The sequence below is a fragment of the Danio rerio genome, chromosome 11, assembly GCF_049306965.1.
Source record: "Danio rerio strain Tuebingen ecotype United States chromosome 11, GRCz12tu, whole genome shotgun sequence".
Lineage (NCBI taxonomy): Eukaryota > Metazoa > Chordata > Actinopteri > Cypriniformes > Danionidae > Danio > Danio rerio.
In genome coordinates this window covers 27323044-27340319 of record NC_133186.1, presented here as the reverse complement: position 1 = coordinate 27340319, position 17276 = coordinate 27323044, and the positions used below count along the sequence as shown (strand labels likewise).

Sequence of the window (17276 nt, the reverse complement as noted above, 5' to 3'; positions counted from 1 at the left end):
GACAGTGCTATCCACTGAGCCACCATGCCACCTCCATGTTTCTCGAACATGACTACTGTAATGGCCATCATGATCACTAGATCTCAGTTTAGCAGAGCGCCTTCAGCAGAGTGCCATAATCTGCAGGTAAGAGCTTTAAATTTAAGACCAATGTTAAAGTTAGAGTACCAAATTCGCAAAAAAAAGAGCACAAAATAAAGAGTGAAATGCCAGCAAGCCCTGCTTGCGTAAGAGAAATCCCTATGAGTGCGTATGTTTTTGGGTTCTGGGTGACAACATTTTCTGTACTGGGGTCAGTTCAATTGGATTTTTAAGACCTTTTAAAACACAAATTTAAGACATTTTAGGACTAGTTTAAAAAGGGTTGTCCACTACGATATCAAATTTTAAACATAAACAATATCTCTGAATGTAATTGCTCAATGTAAAGAGAGACATTGGCCTTTACAGAGTTAGCTTACCAAAGCCGACAGCGAATGAAGTTTGGGGACTACAAAAAAATACATGCAAGTTAGTGAGATCACAAACATGAGTTCACACATTCACCACGCGCATACATCCCGTCCAGCACAGGGAGTGGCCAGAGGCGCTGTGATGTTACAGCAGAGAAAGCTAAAATGCTGTCTAAATGCTGCTATTTCCACAGAGCTCGTTCTGTTTTTGTATTTTGGCTTCCAAAGGACAAGACACAAAAAGAGAAGTGCTTACAGTTTCATACTAATTATGGTACAGAGAATTATAAAAAATATATAGCTAGCATTTGACAAAGGACAACTTTCAGAATCTCTTCCAGTTCAGTGTTGGATTCAGCTAAAAACAATAACAAACAAAGCTGTGGATTGTGAACCTCGATCTATAAGTGTTTCTATTTTGTTAAAATTGATCTATGACATGCACAGTTTCTAGTGTTAATGGGATGTTGTTGATAGGATGTAAACAATGGGAAATGCTGTTTGGCATCGTTAACAATTTAGCTACAAATTAATATTTATCCATCAAACCTCTGTTCACACAATCATCATCAGTGCTGCAGTGTCTCTCTATGCAGCCGCAATTATGCGTTCTACATCTCAAATATATATATAAGATAATAAGATAATATTATATATATATATAAGATATTTGAACGTGTATTACTTACATGCTTTTAACCCAAATATATGTGAAAGACACTTGTCAGATTTTATTTTAGAGAGCAGGAGTGGTTCAGCTGTGTCTTCTTTTGTGCCACTAAGAGCTACTCTAACTGACAGTATTTATACAGCACAAATGCATGTGCTTGTAGGGGCATGACGCTTTTCCTGGTGACGTGGAGCCGATCCGCAAATCACAGCACATTATGTTAGCTGGCCAATCAGAGCCTCTTGAGTGTGGGCCTTTCAGAGGAACTAGGAAATATGTCGTTTTCATGTTAGCTGTTTGGGTGTATAAAATTAAAGTATATAGAAACATAACATGATTTTTTTTTTCAAATGAAGCATGTGCACACATTGCTTTGCATCTTATAAACACTACCAAGCCTTAAAAACATGCTCTGGACCACCCCCCTAAGGCCTTATTTTTTTACTATGGAATTTAAGACTTTGTAAGGATCTGCAGACATGCTGTAATTAAGCAGACTAAAAGTGATCTTGCCATCTACGCCATAAGGTTGTGAATTAAGCAAATCTCATGGACATGCTTTGCAGAACTACACCAAGGTGAGCATTTGTATTTGAACATTTTTTTTTGTATTATTTCTAAAAATGGCTGATTGTTTCTCAATTTTTGGGTTTGGATCATGTGGATTACTTGCTGCCCTTTTTTTCTGATCTAATATCACAATAAAAGAAAACACAAAGATTCAAAAGTCCTTTGCTTCATTTTATTGCTGCATGACAGTCTAGCACACTAGTATGTAAAAGAAACAGTTTTTGGAGGCATAATGTCAGCTGCCACAAGATTTATTTATTATACCCTAGATGTAAGTATAAATTGGTTCAAATATTTCATATCAAGCTTTAACTTTGAACCAAGGTACTTGCATGTTGGTTGTTCGTTTGCGTACTCGTTGCATCTTAATGATTAAAGTTGCATCGGCCAGGCTGGTGAAGGACCATGCGGTGTTTGCGAGAGAAGTGTTGTGGAAGACGCTGACGGATGTTGTTCTGCCGCTGAATGCAGTTACGGCCGAGACTGTGGCGGTTGGCACGAGCCTGCGCCCGCTGTATTCTGCCCATCTGTGTGACTTTGACCAGAGCTCCAGCCTGAGAGACCAGTCGCTGAGAGACTCGACCACTGCTTCGGGCTACTGGGACTTCTGGTTCAGCGATGCTTTACAAAGAGAACAAGACACCTGGTTATGTCGAGCCGATACAGACTGTCAGTGTCAATATTGCTGGGAATAAAGTGATCCCGACTGCAGTCTCTGAGCAGATGTGGTGAATTTACCTCGCCTCGCTGACCAAGCTGGCAGCACAAATCTCAGTGTTTGACAGGCTTCCTATTAACTTGAACTGCAGCTCGCCGGTTTCAGATGACTCTCCATCTACAGAGAAGAGAAATGCAGTTAACAGAATGACATGAGAAGCTCTATCTTTACTCACCCTCAGGCCATTCAATAAGTAGGTGACTTTTTCCCTTCAGTAGAATAAGACAATGCTTAAAACTTAAACTGACGAGCTACATTTTTTGTACAGACTGATTGTTTTGCTTTAATAAGACTTCAAAGTATCATCGAGAGTCGCAGATATTAACTTTTTTCAAATAAAATAAGTCATCTACAGCTTGAAAAGCCTGGGGGTGTTTGCATGAAAAGCAAACGTTCATTTTTCAAATGATCTATCCCATAGAATAGGTACAATCACATTTGCTATGAGACAATTGTTATCTGTGCTACACTCAAAAAGTGATTTTCGCTGCTTGTTTAAACTCCATATTTCAAGAGTTCACACTCAGATATGCTTAACGCTATTAGCATGCTGTCCCGGGAGAGAACCTGCCTGGTCAATAAGTATATAAGGTGGTCTGAGATCAGATCTTTTGAGCTCCCTCTGGTAAAGGGAGAAAAAGGAGGAGATGGGGTGGAAGGGGGTATTCTTCCAAATCGAAGATAAGGTAGTAGGTTGAGGTCTTCTGCGGCGTGGGAATAAATTTCCGAATAAAGCGCGGGGGCAGTCCGAAACTGGTTTAATTTTGGACGGGAGCAGGCCGTATAGGAATATCGCCCCCGACTCCCGAGCGAGCGAGCACATGTATGTATGTGTGTGAACGAGACAGCGTGATGCTGCTTAGTTTTTTTGTTGCAGGCTTGTTATAGGCTGTCTGAACTGTATAGCTGGGTGGTTTTCGGTTTTGTTCTCCCCCCGCTTTTTAGCGGAATCGGGCGCGGCGGGTGGAAAATGGGGCAGGCGGATCAGGCAGCGGGACAACAAATGCTGAATATAAGCGGTAGCAGTCGGGTTCGGGCTAAAACCTGGCGTGAGCGGGATTCATAATTTAGTCCCTCGCAGATCTCTAGTAGTAGGCCAAAATCTGCCTTTGTAAGCTTGTAAGCTTGAATCAATCTGGGGTGTGTTTCCCAAATAATGACATAATTAATGGCTGAACTATCAGAGTACAATGCATTGTTTGGGAAATGAACGATGTAGTGATGAGTGTTTCCCCAAACCCGTAGTTTCTCTGTCGCAGATCAATCATTTGAACCACGTTAGTTATAATGTAAAACCTCCATAATGACGCTCTAAACGGGGTGGAGTATCAACTTCTTTAGAGAAAATTACCAGCATTTTTTGTATAAAATTATATTCTTTTACACACACAGACTTAAAAAAAAAAATCCAACATTAGTTTTAGTAAAAACATGCAATCACTTTCTATATTAACTGAAATATATATAAACGGCACATATAGGGCCTATGTTTCTTTTACAAAAATTATTGAGAATATTACATATTCTATTCTAAAACATAAAACTACGTAGCTAACATTCTAATCTCATACACAAGCCATATAAATTGTTTATGGTTGTAATTTACAGTAGGCTATTTATTAACAAGAGTAATAATAATTATTATTGTTATTTTATTATTATTAAGTAGGATATTGTTTATTTTTTAATTTTTTTTTAAAGTCTATATTTACAACTGTGACTTTTAAACCAATGCAGAAATGTTCTAACCGCTAGGCCAATGTCAATTACAGTAGGCTACAGATATATTTCTAAATAAATAGGCTACTATAAATTTAAAGCAGGGCGACGTGGTGGTGCAGTGGGTAGCACGATCGCCTCACAGCAAGAAGGTTGTTGGTTCGAGCCTCGGCTGGGTCAGTTGACATTTCTGTGTGGAGTTTGCATGTTCTCCCAGTGTTTGTGTGGGTTTCCTCCGATTGCTATGTTTTGCCTTACAAGTTTAAAGACGTGGTACAGGTGAATTGGGAATGCTAAAAATTAACCATAGTGTATGTGTGTGAATGAGTGTGTATGGATGTTTCCCAGTTATGGGTTGCAGCCGGAAGGGTATCCGCTGTGTAAAACATATGCTGGATAGGTTGGCAGTTTATTACGCTGTGGCGACCCCAGATTAATAAAAGGATTATGCCGAAAAAGAAAATGTATGAATGAAATTTAAAGCATTAACGTATGCTTTATATTTTTGTTTTCACAAGCATTGTTGGCGTAATGTAAATTTCGCTTATAAATCATAAGTCACCTATAGCTTTTGTCATGAGCCACAGCTGCATTCAAAATATCATAAATGTTTTCAAAGTGTACTGCGAAGGGAGCGCAATTATCAATATGAAGATCGCTTAAACTAAACTGTAAAAAAGCTTATTACACATAAGAGAGATGACTTTAATGTTTTTTTTAATCATATCGAGTTTAAATAGTGGAACGTTTTAAATGAAAAGAGCATAGGGGGGATAACTTGGAACTAGCTACTTTCTAACTACAGATCTAGAGGTGTAGTTACAAGCGTAAAGGTTTGTGATGCACTTTGCGAATGATCATTGAAACAACATATTTGGGTAACACTAAATCAATAAACTATGTTTGTAAAAACAGAGCTTGCGACCTATATTTGGCTAGCAAAGTTTTTTGGAAACCCTCCCCTGATTGGTTTATTGCAAATTAAAGATGAGAGCCCAGCCGCGATCAATCATATCACATGCTCCTCTTGATATTAGTTTGTAAAACTTCATTTAAAATGAGCTGAAACTACACAATTCTTGAGACTTTTTGGGACAACTTATTTGTTTTATGTTCAATCCACTTAAATTTGTTATGATAACTGATTTGTGTCAAGACACACAATGAATTGTGTGAAATTGTGTGTTTTTTACAGTGTATATAAACTAGTTAAAATATATTTTTACATTCAAAAAGTTGAATAAAGTTGACTTTAAGTGAACTATTCAGATCATGTTACTTTATATCTATGAATTAACAGCATAAAAGACTCTACAGATGTAACACAATAAGGTCCACTGTATTATATTTAAATGTATGCAAAAATCTAAAGCCTCAAAACTGTTATCATGAGCAAATACAACAAGCCTATTGACAGATAGTTTTTTAAACGCTTTTAGCAAGTGAAAGGTCTTAATTTAATGATGAAAATATCTCTCTTTTCTTTTGTTGTAGAAATGTGATGTTTATATGAAGCATATTGTATTTTGTTTGTTTTATATAAAAAATAGCACTTACTGGGCTAAAGCAACTTAATTTCCAAAACCAATTATACATTTCTGTATAACACAATAAATCCAAATCACGAAAAGCATTTATACACTGTAAAAAATACTGAGTTTCACACAAATCCTTAGTTGTCCTGTCACAAATCGATTAAGTTCACTTAAATGTTTTTGCAAATTTAAGTGGACTGAACATAAAACAATTAAGTCGTCACAAACCAAGCTCAGGAATTGTGTTGATTCAGCTCATTTTAAATAAGTGGTTTGAACAAGCAGCAAAATCTGAGTGTACATAATTTTACCAACTTGCTTACTTAGAACATATAAAGCAACAAAGAAAATATTTTATGTAATTAGTCTGCTCTAACATCAAAGACTTCTACATTGTACCCAATTATACATGTCATATTTGGGCAACAAAAACATGTAATGTGTCAAATTTGAACATACCATTCAATAATTTAAAAAATATTTTTTATTAGTTTCTATTATTGTTTTTTATCAGATTTTACAGGCTGAATAGTCTAGAAATATTTGTAATCTAAATTCAAGACATTTGTGACTATACTCACCAGCTGCGTTAACCAATAGCCAGCCCTCTTCGTCCACTTCTGGGGATGCTGGTTTTGGTACAGTTGGTTCCTGAGTTGTTTCATTCACGCTTCCGAACAGCAGATTCGTGAGCCGTTGAAACATGGTTATAATTTACTTGTGATTGTACTGAATAATTGATGGTGAGCTTGGTTGGTATAAACTTCTCCTCTCAGGCAGATATGAAGAGCAGAACTCAGCAGTTTGACCTTTGGTAAAGGAAAAATGCAACTATAAATGTGTATAGTTCATGCATATAATTATATCCATTTATCAAGGAGTGATTAGGAACAGCACATGACTGGGGCAGGCTAAGAGCTATTTTAAAATCATATTGAGGCCATTCTTTCATAAAGTACTCATCTGTCAGGCGTCATTGCAAGCAGGGACTAGTTTTTTCACAACAGACATAAAGTAAGGTTGATTTTAAACTTAAACAAAGAAACACTTCCAAACACAGTGATTTTCCTCATTTGTGCACTCTAAAAAATGTTAAACATTTAGATTATATTGTATTTGTTATCATCAGTTGTAGTTAGGCATGGGACAACAATCGTTTTCAAAATTGACTTTGGTTTTTTAAAAAGTCAAGCTTTTAAAACCACCAAAATTTTCTGCTCTACCGTTCCGACATTTTTTTTTCCGATTTGTTTTTTGGAACAACAGTATCTTTAGCAGAAAAGATATCCAAGATGCTGTTTTTAATAGTAAAGAAATCTGTGTTTGAAACAAATGAAGACAGCAGAAGTCAATAATTAATTTGAATTATTTAGCCTCACATGTTTACTGCTCCAAAATATTTTAAATGTTTCTCAAAATAAAATATATTGTGTTCAAAGGGGAAAGTTTTAATTTTTTTTACCTAGACATTTAAAATATATATATATTAAAGCAGTAATCACAATACCATGATATTTTTATCCAAGGTTATCATACTCAAATCTTACCTAGATGTAGTTGTTCAAAATATGACTGCAAACTAATACTCATATCTTAATTTATTTGTTCACATAGTCACTAAAAGGGACAAACTAAAATTTGGGAGTGCATTGTTGGACCCCAGCTCCATTGTTGGTGTCCATCTGTCGTCCTCCCAGCTGGAGGGTGTGTGCCAGTGCCACTTTAAACAATACCAACGTTTTCTCTGAAAACACTATATGCATCATGCGCAAATACTTTAATTTCAATGGTTTTTATGCACGGTTCATTCATCAAAGAGCTGTTTAAGGATGATCTGGACAATTTGTTTTGATCTAAATAACGTTAAACACTAATCATACATAAAGGCAAGTCGAGGACAATACGACAGCCACGTATGTATCTGTTTGTTGAGTGAGCTTGAAAAAGCACACCGGCTAAAACATACTCTTAATCTGAAGAAATATAAATGTCAATACTATAAGTACAGCATCTGCGAGAATGTACATTAAGCGCTTATGGTAAGAATGGGAATAGGAAACACAATGTGAGCATACATAAACATTTCTATAAATGTACACACAAATTTTACGTTACATACAGTACATGGAAAGAAAAAATGATTTGCTTATATAAACAAGGTTGAAAGAAAACATACCTTGTAGGTCTAATTCGCATTAAATTAATCTTTGGTTGTATAATCCGAGGTAGATGCGGAATATTTGTTCTTTTCTTTTTGTAATTTATGCTTTTATTACACAAAAAAACACAGCACCGCAGTTTAGATCACGACGAACAGCTGATATTAAAAACAAAAAGCCCAGCGAAGTAGACCCGCCCACTGATTTTGGCTAGTCCAATAAGATTCAAACACAAACCGAAAGGCGGAGACTTATATAAACGGGGCGCACTTACCGTTTTACAGCTACTACAGACCTAGGAACAGTTGTAACATTGTACTTTAAAACTCATTGGCCGGTTTTGAGTACAGCTGACTCCAGGTCAGTTGAGAATAAAGCGAGTTAGGGGGAGTATTAACAAAATTTGAAAACTGCAGAATGTTCCTCAGCAACGGATACACGGACACTAAAACACATTTAAAGGGGGAGATCATTGAAAAAATAAACCCACCTTCATGCTGTTCCATGAACTCACCATAAAAATCACTTGCTTTCTTTTGTAGGGCACTGAAAAAGGCACAATGCTTCAGTCGCCAGTCAATTAAAATATACAGATGCACTGATGATGATCAATATAGTGACTGAAGCAAGCTGGTATTTCAAAACTTCTGTCTTTAGTATTATTAAATAAATATTTAATCGATGTGATTAATAGCACATATATCACATTAGTTTCAGCGAATAATTCTGATGATCAATTCATCTTTATTTCTAGCACATTTTACAATGTAGATTGTGTCAAAGCAGCTTAACATAGATGAAGAATGAAGAATGAAGTGGTGTAGTATGCTGATATAGTTCTAGAGAAATTATAACCTCTTCAGTTTAGTTTAGTATAAATGCCACTACTGAAGTTGAGTTCAGATCAATATAACGCAAATGTCACTGCTTGTCACTGAAACTTCACCAATGTATGAACGTGAAGGGGGGAAATAGCTGATATCTTACAACACTTATATTGTGGCCTCTTGCCATCAATTAAAATTACAAATTGTCAATACACAATAGAAACAAACTCAAATATACCTTCAAATATTCTTACTCTGGATGCTCTATAATTTATAACTGATGCACCTTTAAGTTTTCTACAAACTAAACTGAAATATTCAGAAAAATCCTATTGATTTAATATTGAACCAAACTTTCTGACTTCATTTTATTTGATTTATTTTATTTGTTTATTTGGTAGGGACAGTGTACATTAATTAGCACTTCTGCATATGTACCAGAATTAGCCAGAAGTCTATTTTTCATCTGTTGTCCTTGAAAAACCTAAAAAAAAATCAATACAAGAATTATACAATTAATCAAACATAGTTAAGAAGCACTAAAATATACATAGTTATGTAGATGTTGATAAAAAATAATATATACAAATTAAACTAAAACCCCAACATTTTGTAATAGAGATAAAAATAGTTGAAACACATTTAAACAACAAATCATTAAGATGGCACAAATGGAAACATGCTAGGTTAATTCTAATAGGAATCATGGTACGTCTGATTAAACCAGACTTTTAAATGTTTTTTGAACATATAAGGCTTTTATAGCTCTGATGCTGCCAGGGACAGAATTCCACTCCTGTGCAGCTGTAACTGAAAAGGCACCCAGACCAAAAGTACTTTTTTGGAGTGGGACAATACAGTCTCCTCGGGCTGCCCCTCGTGTTGCTCTGTGTGTTCCTGACGTTTACAAACTGACTGAGAGGTGGGGATGACAGACCATGAATGATTTTATACATCAGACAAATGTTTGAACACTTAATGACATTTTTCCAGCTTAACAATTTATGTTTTTGTAAAATGTTACAATGATGATGTCTTAGAGGCTTTTTATCCAGTATTTTAATTGTTTGTAAAGTGACTCTATGGGTTTAAGTGTTGTTTTGTTTGCCTGTGACCAGGTTGTTAGACAGTTGGTTATATGTGAAAAAAAATTATTGAATGAATGAATATTTTAGTTGCCTGAAGTGATTAATGTGACCTTATTAACCGGAAATTAGATATAATAAATTTAACACGCAACCATACCTTTTTAATTTGTGATTTTTTTTTTACATGTATTTTTTACATGGAAAAAAGTGTTTTTAGCAAATGTAATTGACGACAAACTTTTATTTAATAGACAAATATTATGATGAATACAAAACTATTTATAAAAGTTAATTAGATTTTGACTTCTGACCACTGAAATAAATTGTTATTTTAATCGTATTAAATCATCATACTGGATGTGACAAAAGCAACACATCTGATGCAATTTAAAAATACATTTATTAAATACAAGACAACGTTTTAGGTTAAATTTAGACAAACTTGGTATTTTTTTTAGAGTACTCAGTGTCTTACTAAATTTGGTTTACAATTTTCTTTTATTTTTGCCTTTGCTCAAAAGCACTTATGCATCTGAATGTCTAACACAAACTGCTGTAGGCTACTTGTACCATTGTTATGTTGAAAAGCAAAATCATTACTTTATCAAAGTTAAATGGCTAATTTTTAATTATTTATTTATTAATGCTTACACGCTAATGTATTTTTTGTAACTTAAACATGAATAAAATGCAGTGCTCTTATTTGTACGTAAAACAACGTAAAATAACTTACTCACCACAAGGGGGAGCCAAATTCAAAGTTGTACTTTCACGAACCACTTAAACCAAGCTCATTCCAGACTCACGCTGACATCTGTTGAAAAGTGCATTGTGCACTTGTCAGCTCATCAAAAGCAGGTAATAAAACATCACCAGTTACAGTGTATAATATATAATGCACTCGACGTTAAAATAAAACGTGATGACAGAGAACATTTCAGCTGTAAACGCTGCATCTGTGCAAACACCATCTACGTGCACTGCAGATTAATGTTGCACGCGCTAATTCTATCATCGTTCATTGTGCAAACTAGTAAAAGGCACGCGCATTTTCTTTCACAAAAGCTTTTATTGAAATGAACGGTGATCTGGCTATCTCCACACATTGGCTTGGAGTCGCGAAGTAAACAATGAGTTTACAATGGCTATTTTGCATGATCTTGATAGGCACGAATTAAACAATTGGCTCATGTGTATTACCTGCGAAGTGCGCTTCGGAACATTCACACCTAGGCAGCAGTCAAGTGCTGGGTAATTAAATGAAACACTGACGACAGCGATGTCTGTTGGCTGCTCTTTTGGGCGGGTCCAAATGGACGTAAACCCACTTACTAGACTGTCAGGCTATTTTAAATAAGTACAGGCTCACTAATTGTAGTGCATTTCACATCAGCGTTCACGTTACGAGAAGCACGGATTGGATCGTCGTTGCATTTCTGGGACTATCTGAGAGTGGAGGATTTAGTTTTTCCATCACTGAAAGTAACTGGAGTGGACTGATCAACTTCAGAGTTCAGCATGCCTCGGTCTTTCCTGGTAAAGAAGTATTTCACCAGCAAGAGGCCAAACTACAGCGAGCTGGAATGTCAGAACGGTGAGAACTGCTGTTTTAATCGAGTTAAATGTAAATGTTTTAAACAGTACACTTGTCACATTGGTTGACTTTAAGGTTTAGAATAACGAAAATTGCATCTTTTAGTTCATTTTGTCTTCAAATCACACACCCGACAAGTGAAGCCAAACTTGGATAGTTTGGAATTAGATTATAGTCGAAAAAAGTCTCCTTTGCTCACAATTGACTAAATTTATTTGATCAAAAACACATGAAATGTTGATTATTATTTCAATCCTTAATTTCTATGTGAATGCATTTTAAAATGTATTCCTGTGGTGGCAGAGCTATTTTAGTTTCTTTTACTTAAGTCACATGATCCTTAAAAATCATTATAATATGCTGATTTGGTGCATAAGACATGTTAATTATTAGCTATGTTGGACATACTGTTTTGTGGAAACCCAAGATTTTATCTTTTAAAGTACTTTTATTAATCAAGGACTAATTAAATTATAAAGTATAAAGACTTGTATAGGTTTGCAGAATCTGTTATATCAAATTAATGTTGTTAGTTTGAACTTTCTATTTCTCAAAGAATCCTGAAAAGTGAAATGCAACCTGATTTGCACGAAACACAAAAGTGTTTTCACCATTGATGATAATAAGAACCACTAAACTAAAATTGAGCACTAACTATATTAGATTATAACAGAGCAGCAAATCACATTAAAATGATTTCTGAAGGATCATGTGACACTGAAGACGGCAATGATATTTAAACTTTCAGCTTTACCACCTGTTGAACATTCAGCTTTGAAGAAAAATATATTTAACACCCAGTAAGACATAAAACAGTTATTTTAAACTAAAATATTTCACTACATTACTATTTTTATTACATATTAGGTCAAACGAATACAGCCACGATGAGCAGATCACTCTTTCTTCACTGAATCTGGTTGCATTTCGATGAAGCACATGCATTTTTTTGGTCCTTTGCATCTTGTTTGCATTGCATCTAATTAAATAATAATAATAAAAAAAACTGTTAAGTCATATAGGATGAACCAAACATCCAGAGTAATAATAATTTTCCCTTTCTCTCTCTTTCCAATCAGACACTTCACCAGACAGATACCCGCTAGCAGAGCTTCCAGCAGTCAGCAATGACTTCCCAGTGACGTGTTTGACCACCGGACTGGTCTGGGACGTCAGCTTGCTACCTTCCCTTCACAATTCCCCATCCCCGTCCACCCTCTCCACAAACCAGGGCCCGCTGGACCTCAGCTCCCCATCCAGCATCAGCTGCAGCAGCAGTGGGGAAGAAGATGAAGGACGGACGTCAGACCCACCAAGCCCAGATTCCTCTGACACCTATCACCCCCAGCAAACTAGCAGGCCGCGACGCTCCAACAAGAGCAGGGCTGGACAGAGAGAGGACAAGAGCGAGGCTGCAGTTACTGCCGCCAGTCGACCAGCCTTCTTCTGCAAGCACTGTCCTAAAGAGTACAACAGCCTCGGGGCGCTGAAGATGCACATCCGCTCCCACACACTGCCCTGCGTCTGTCCCACCTGCGGAAAGGCCTTCTCCAGACCCTGGCTGCTGAGGGGACACATTCGCACACATACAGGTAAATCTGAGCGTCTTTTTATCAACAAGTGTAGGAAATGGCTAATTTCTTGAACTAATTTTAATTATTAATTAATTATTTTTATTATTAATTATTAATTTTTTATTATTTTTAATTTTTAATTTTGTTTTATGATGATTTATGTCCTGATTAGAGCATTTTGTGTATTTTAAAGTTGTATTATTTAAAAATTGCATGTATATTTATTATTTTTATTTAAAATGTAGCAAACTGCTACAATTAGTAAAAAATTTTACCAATCTGTTACATTTTACATGGGATGTTTGCTGTTTAAAATGGCAGTAGGTCTTTTTTTATTTTATTTTTTAAAATAGCTTACAATGGAAACAATACATTTACGGCTAAAGTTTTTATTTATTTTAGCTTTTAGTTTTAATTTGAGGTAATAATTTAAAATGTGGGTGACACGGTGGCTCAGTGGTTAGCACTGTTGCCTCACAGCAACAAGGTCACTGGTTCGAGTCCCAGCTGGGTCATTTGGCATTTCTGAGTGGAGTTTGCATGTTCTCCCTGTGTTGGCATTGGTTTTCTACGGGTGTTCCGGTTTCCCCCAAAGTCCATAGACATGAGGTAAAGGTGAATTGGATAAACTAAATTGGTCTTAGTGTATGTGTCTGTATGTGAGAGTGTATGGGTGTTTCCCAGTATTGGGTTGCAGCTGGAAAGGCATCCGCTGTGTGAAACATGATGGATAAATTGGCGGTTCATTCTGCTGTGGCAACCCCTGATGAATAAAGTGACTAAGGTGAAGAAAATTGAATGAATGAATAAATTTTGCAAAGTAAATACTACAATTAGTAAAACATTTTACAAATCTGTTTCATTTTACATGGTGGCATGTTTGCTGTGTAAAATGAAGGTAATTAATATTTTATCTGAGCTTCTTTTTTATTAACAAGTGTAGGAAGCGGCTTATTACTTAAATGTTGAGGATTGTTCCTTTAAATTTGTTTCATGATGATTTATAAAAATGTTTATTTTAAAAGAGCCATTTTATGTATTTTAAAGTTGTTTTATTTAAAAATTGCATATATATATATTTAATATTTTTATTTTAAATGTAGCAAAATGCTACAATTAGTAAAACATGTTACTAATCTGTTCTGTTTTACATGGGACGTTTCCTGTGTAAAATGGAGGTAATTTGTATTAAATTTTTTAAAAAGTTTTGTAGCTTATAATAGAAACATTCCATTTAAGAATATTTTTTTATTTTAGCTTTTAGTTTCATTTGAATAAGGATTTGAAATTAACATTTAATGATTTACATTATACTTGTATCTAGCTATTAAGCTTTAAAGTTTGTGTTTTTTCACCTAAATTGCTTTAAATTTGTTTTAGAAGTTATTTATTTATTTAGATATTTAATTGATGGTCACTATTGCACATTTTGTTGACTAAAAGTTGCATTGCAACTACATGTCAATTACTTCTCATGTGAGCATTAGTAGACTGTCTGCTTAGTATCTGCTGACTGCTCCTTCAATGGACATTTAACTGACTATAAGAAACTTTACAAGTACATGTCAACTTACTCTAACCCTAACCCCAACCTAACAGTCTACTTATAATCCATAGAGAATTAGTTGGCAGTGTAACTTAAATTCAACAAAATGCATTAAAGGGACCCTCAAAATAAAGTGATACCATTTCATAAAATAATTTTTTTTTTGTTCCAAATTAGATTAATTTTAAGACAAAGTAAAATCTTCCCTTTTACTATGAAATTTTCTATATTCTCCTATGTTTTTTCCTCTTACACCACTCCATTCTACATAACAAAGTTTTCTAATGTTAAATACAAATTCGATCTTAAGTAATCTCTTCTAGGCATGGGCCGGTATAAAATTCTGACGCTATGATAACCTTGAATAAAATTATCACGTAATCACAGTATTGTGATTACTGCTTTAAAATATCTTCTTTTTAAATGTCTGGGTAAAAAACTTTTTCCTCTATTGACCATAGTATACTGTTGCCTTTAAAAAACTATCCATAAAAAAGTAAAGGTGAAATTAACCCATAATAAAACATGGAGAAAAAAAACTTGGGGTTTTAAAACCATGAATCAAACCACAATTAACCTTGTAATAGGTTATCGTTCCATGCGTAGTCTCTTTCAAAGCAAATGTCTTCCATTTTCCTTCTGAAGCCTCCAGAATCTCTTTTAGCGGTCATTTCATTAATGCATCACCATTAGTTTAGTGATTCACTCAAGTCACTTGAGTTTGTCCTCAATAGACTTGCTTTGCATTGATCATTGTGTTGACGTCGTCTTAACAATGACACAATAGGACAATCTTATCAATCACTAGTGTGAGAGGCCAGATAAGCCCAGATAAGTGGATCGAGAATTCCAGTGAGCCCTCTTGTTATCATCCTTGCTGAGCATCCACTTATTTTGTGTACTCTCAGTTGATTTAATCAGTCACCCATGTGACTGTGATTACCCAAGTTGATTACAAAGCACACATCTAACTGTAGCTTTTACCGCTTTCTTTCCTCTCAGGTGAGCGTCCGTTCTCCTGCCCACACTGTAACCGTGCCTTCGCAGACCGCTCGAACCTCCGCGCGCACCTGCAGACCCACGCAGATGTGAAGAAATACCAGTGCAGCACCTGCTCTCGCACCTTCAGTCGCATGTCACTGCTGCAGAAACACAGCGCGGCCGGTTGCTGTCCCTCCACGGCCAATGTCCAATAGCCATTTTATTCTAATTCAGGACTAATGAGAAAAGCTTCTTCTCTAAACGGGCACAATATTCAACAGAAGGATGACGCATCATTAAAGCGGACTTCTTAAAACATTTCCAAATGCCTTTTTCCTCGAACCAAAATACTTCAGATGAAGGAATTATGAATGTTAAGGGTGTCCTGAAGCAGCTGCTGTCAGGTTGGGGGTGGGTTGACTATGGTAGGGTATGTCTCTCAGCATGACACACACACACACACACACACACACACACACACACACACACACACACACACACACACACACACACAGACAGAGACAGCTGTTGTGTGGTGCGGAGGCAGTGTGCTAACAGGTGCCCTGACCGCCACATCTCTGAAAACAGGTGGCGTCTGCTGATTTCTCTGGAAACACACTTGGAGAGAGTCCTTATGGAGCACAGTTGACTGCTTTACTTTTTTTTGATGTTGTTGGTTTTAAAGTTTTGTAGCTTGCATGCGGAAGGTGCATCGCATGTTTTTTTTTTTTCCAATAATTCTTTTCACCAAAGATTGTTTTTTTTACTCTGTCTATTGTTCTTTTTTTGTACAGTTTTAAGTGCACTCCAATTTACCAAAGAGTATTGAAGTCCATTCATTTTGTATTATATCGAGTGATTGGACCATTGAAACCAAAGCCATGCTTTTTCTTTTGTGTGTGTGTAATTTAAAGAGTTTTGAGACACTTCTGAATTTGTGAGGAAACGGACATTCTTATTAAACAACTACCAAATTTTATACACCTATCTATATTCCATCAACTTTTCGTCACATTTTATTGATGCCAGAATTTGTGCATAAAGTGTTTTCTTAAAACCGAATGAGTTCAGTGCAATTTTTAGCATTTTGTTTTTCTTATTTCTTTTGTATTTGTCCAAATCATTTCCATTCAATAAAATAATTTAAGTTTATACAAAGACTTTGGTTTGTGCTCACTGTGTTTGTTAGTTACAAAATGCCTGACGGCTCTCTATTTACAGCTGTTGAAATGCACGATAGTGCTTCAGTACTCGGTTGAAGATGCAAGGGCATCCACTGATAAATCAGGGACTACGCTAAAGGAAATCACTTTGAGAAAAAGTCATAACCAATTTTCAGTGGTGTAAAGTAACTAATTATGAATACTCAAACTACTGTAATTAAGTAGTTTTTCTCAGAAACTTTAAGTCATGTGTACTTACTTTCCATTGAGTACATTTTTAGTGCTGTATCAGTTCTTTTACTCCACTACTTTCCTTCAACCGGCAGTCACTGCTTTTTTACAATTTTTTTCTTGTCTATGGGGATTTTAAAAAATCAGTCCTGTAATTCCTGTCCAATCAAATCCCACATAGAAGGTAAATCGCATCATAATAAACTACCTCAAGACAAGGGCAATGTATAATTGCAGCAAACTTTTTGCAAGCATTTAAAGTGTCCAAGATTTCCAAAATCTTTACAGACATTAACCAGAGGCTGTTTAGATCATAGGTCTCAAACTCAATTCCTGGAGGATCGCAGCTCTGCACCGTTTTGCTCCAACCTTATCAAACAAAGCAGATCCAAATAAGAGTCATGAACATCTTCATTAGTTGGATCAGCTGTGTTTGATCAGAGCTGCAG

At 35.7% G+C, this 17276-nt stretch overlaps 2 protein-coding genes and 1 long non-coding RNA gene across 5 annotated transcripts; 1 reads left to right on the top strand and 2 right to left on the bottom strand.

Annotated features, from left to right (window-relative positions):
• Positions 1-1850: 1850 nt before the first annotated feature.
• Positions 1851-8050, bottom strand: tp53inp2a (tumor protein p53 inducible nuclear protein 2a). The gene is made up of 4 exons (NM_001326480.1): positions 7841-8050; positions 6246-6473; positions 2431-2527; positions 1851-2313 (listed from the first exon to the last, which is right to left on the bottom strand). Exons 2-4 carry the CDS (start codon positions 6367-6369, stop codon positions 2058-2060), a joined length of 477 nt encoding a protein of 158 aa, NP_001313409.1. The 5' UTR covers positions 6370-6473; positions 7841-8050; the 3' UTR covers positions 1851-2057.
• Positions 8051-8313: 263 nt separating this feature from the next.
• LOC103911839 (uncharacterized) lies at positions 8314-11064 on the bottom strand. 2 transcript variants are annotated; one of them, XR_012387170.1, is made up of 4 exons: positions 10939-11064; positions 10476-10552; positions 9089-9134; positions 8314-8369 (listed from the first exon to the last, which is right to left on the bottom strand). It is a non-coding gene; the product is annotated as an uncharacterized lncRNA (long non-coding RNA). The 2 variants fall into 2 exon arrangements; XR_662916.4 differs by lacking the exon at positions 8314-8369 and having other exon boundaries at positions 9047-9134.
• On the top strand, positions 10490-16593 carry snai1a (snail family zinc finger 1a). 2 transcript variants are annotated; one of them, NM_001313699.1, is made up of 4 exons: positions 10490-10596; positions 11132-11332; positions 12412-12924; positions 15455-16593. In NM_001313699.1, the coding sequence occupies exons 2-4, from the start codon at positions 11257-11259 to the stop codon at positions 15646-15648; spliced, it is 783 nt and encodes a 260-aa protein (NP_001300628.1). In that variant the 5' UTR covers positions 10490-10596; positions 11132-11256; the 3' UTR covers positions 15649-16593. The 2 variants fall into 2 exon arrangements, with proteins under 2 accessions (NP_001300628.1, NP_001300629.1); NM_001313700.1 differs by lacking the exon at positions 10490-10596 and having other exon boundaries at positions 11041-11332.
• Positions 16594-17276: the final 683 nt, after the last annotated feature.

What these genes read in the sequence shown, in the direction of transcription:
- tp53inp2a (NM_001326480.1), bottom strand. Translation starts at nt 6,369, where the DNA reads ATGTTTCAACGGCTCACGAATCTGCTGTTCGGAAGCGTGAATGAAACA. An exon ending in GCTATTGGTTAACGCAGCTG is followed by an intron (nt 2,528 to 6,245) that starts GTGAGTATAGTC and finishes TCTTCTCTGTAG; the next exon opens with ATGGAGAGTCATCTGAAACC. An exon ending in AGCTTGGTCAGCGAGGCGAG is followed by an intron (nt 2,314 to 2,430) that starts GTAAATTCACCA and finishes CTCTTTGTAAAG; the next exon opens with CATCGCTGAACCAGAAGTCC.
- snai1a (NM_001313699.1), top strand. Translation starts at nt 11,257, where the DNA reads ATGCCTCGGTCTTTCCTGGTAAAGAAGTATTTCACCAGCAAGAGGCCA. An exon ending in CGAGCTGGAATGTCAGAACG is followed by an intron (nt 11,333 to 12,411) that starts GTGAGAACTGCT and finishes CTTTCCAATCAG; the next exon opens with ACACTTCACCAGACAGATAC. An exon ending in ACACATTCGCACACATACAG is followed by an intron (nt 12,925 to 15,454) that starts GTAAATCTGAGC and finishes CTTTCCTCTCAG; the next exon opens with GTGAGCGTCCGTTCTCCTGC.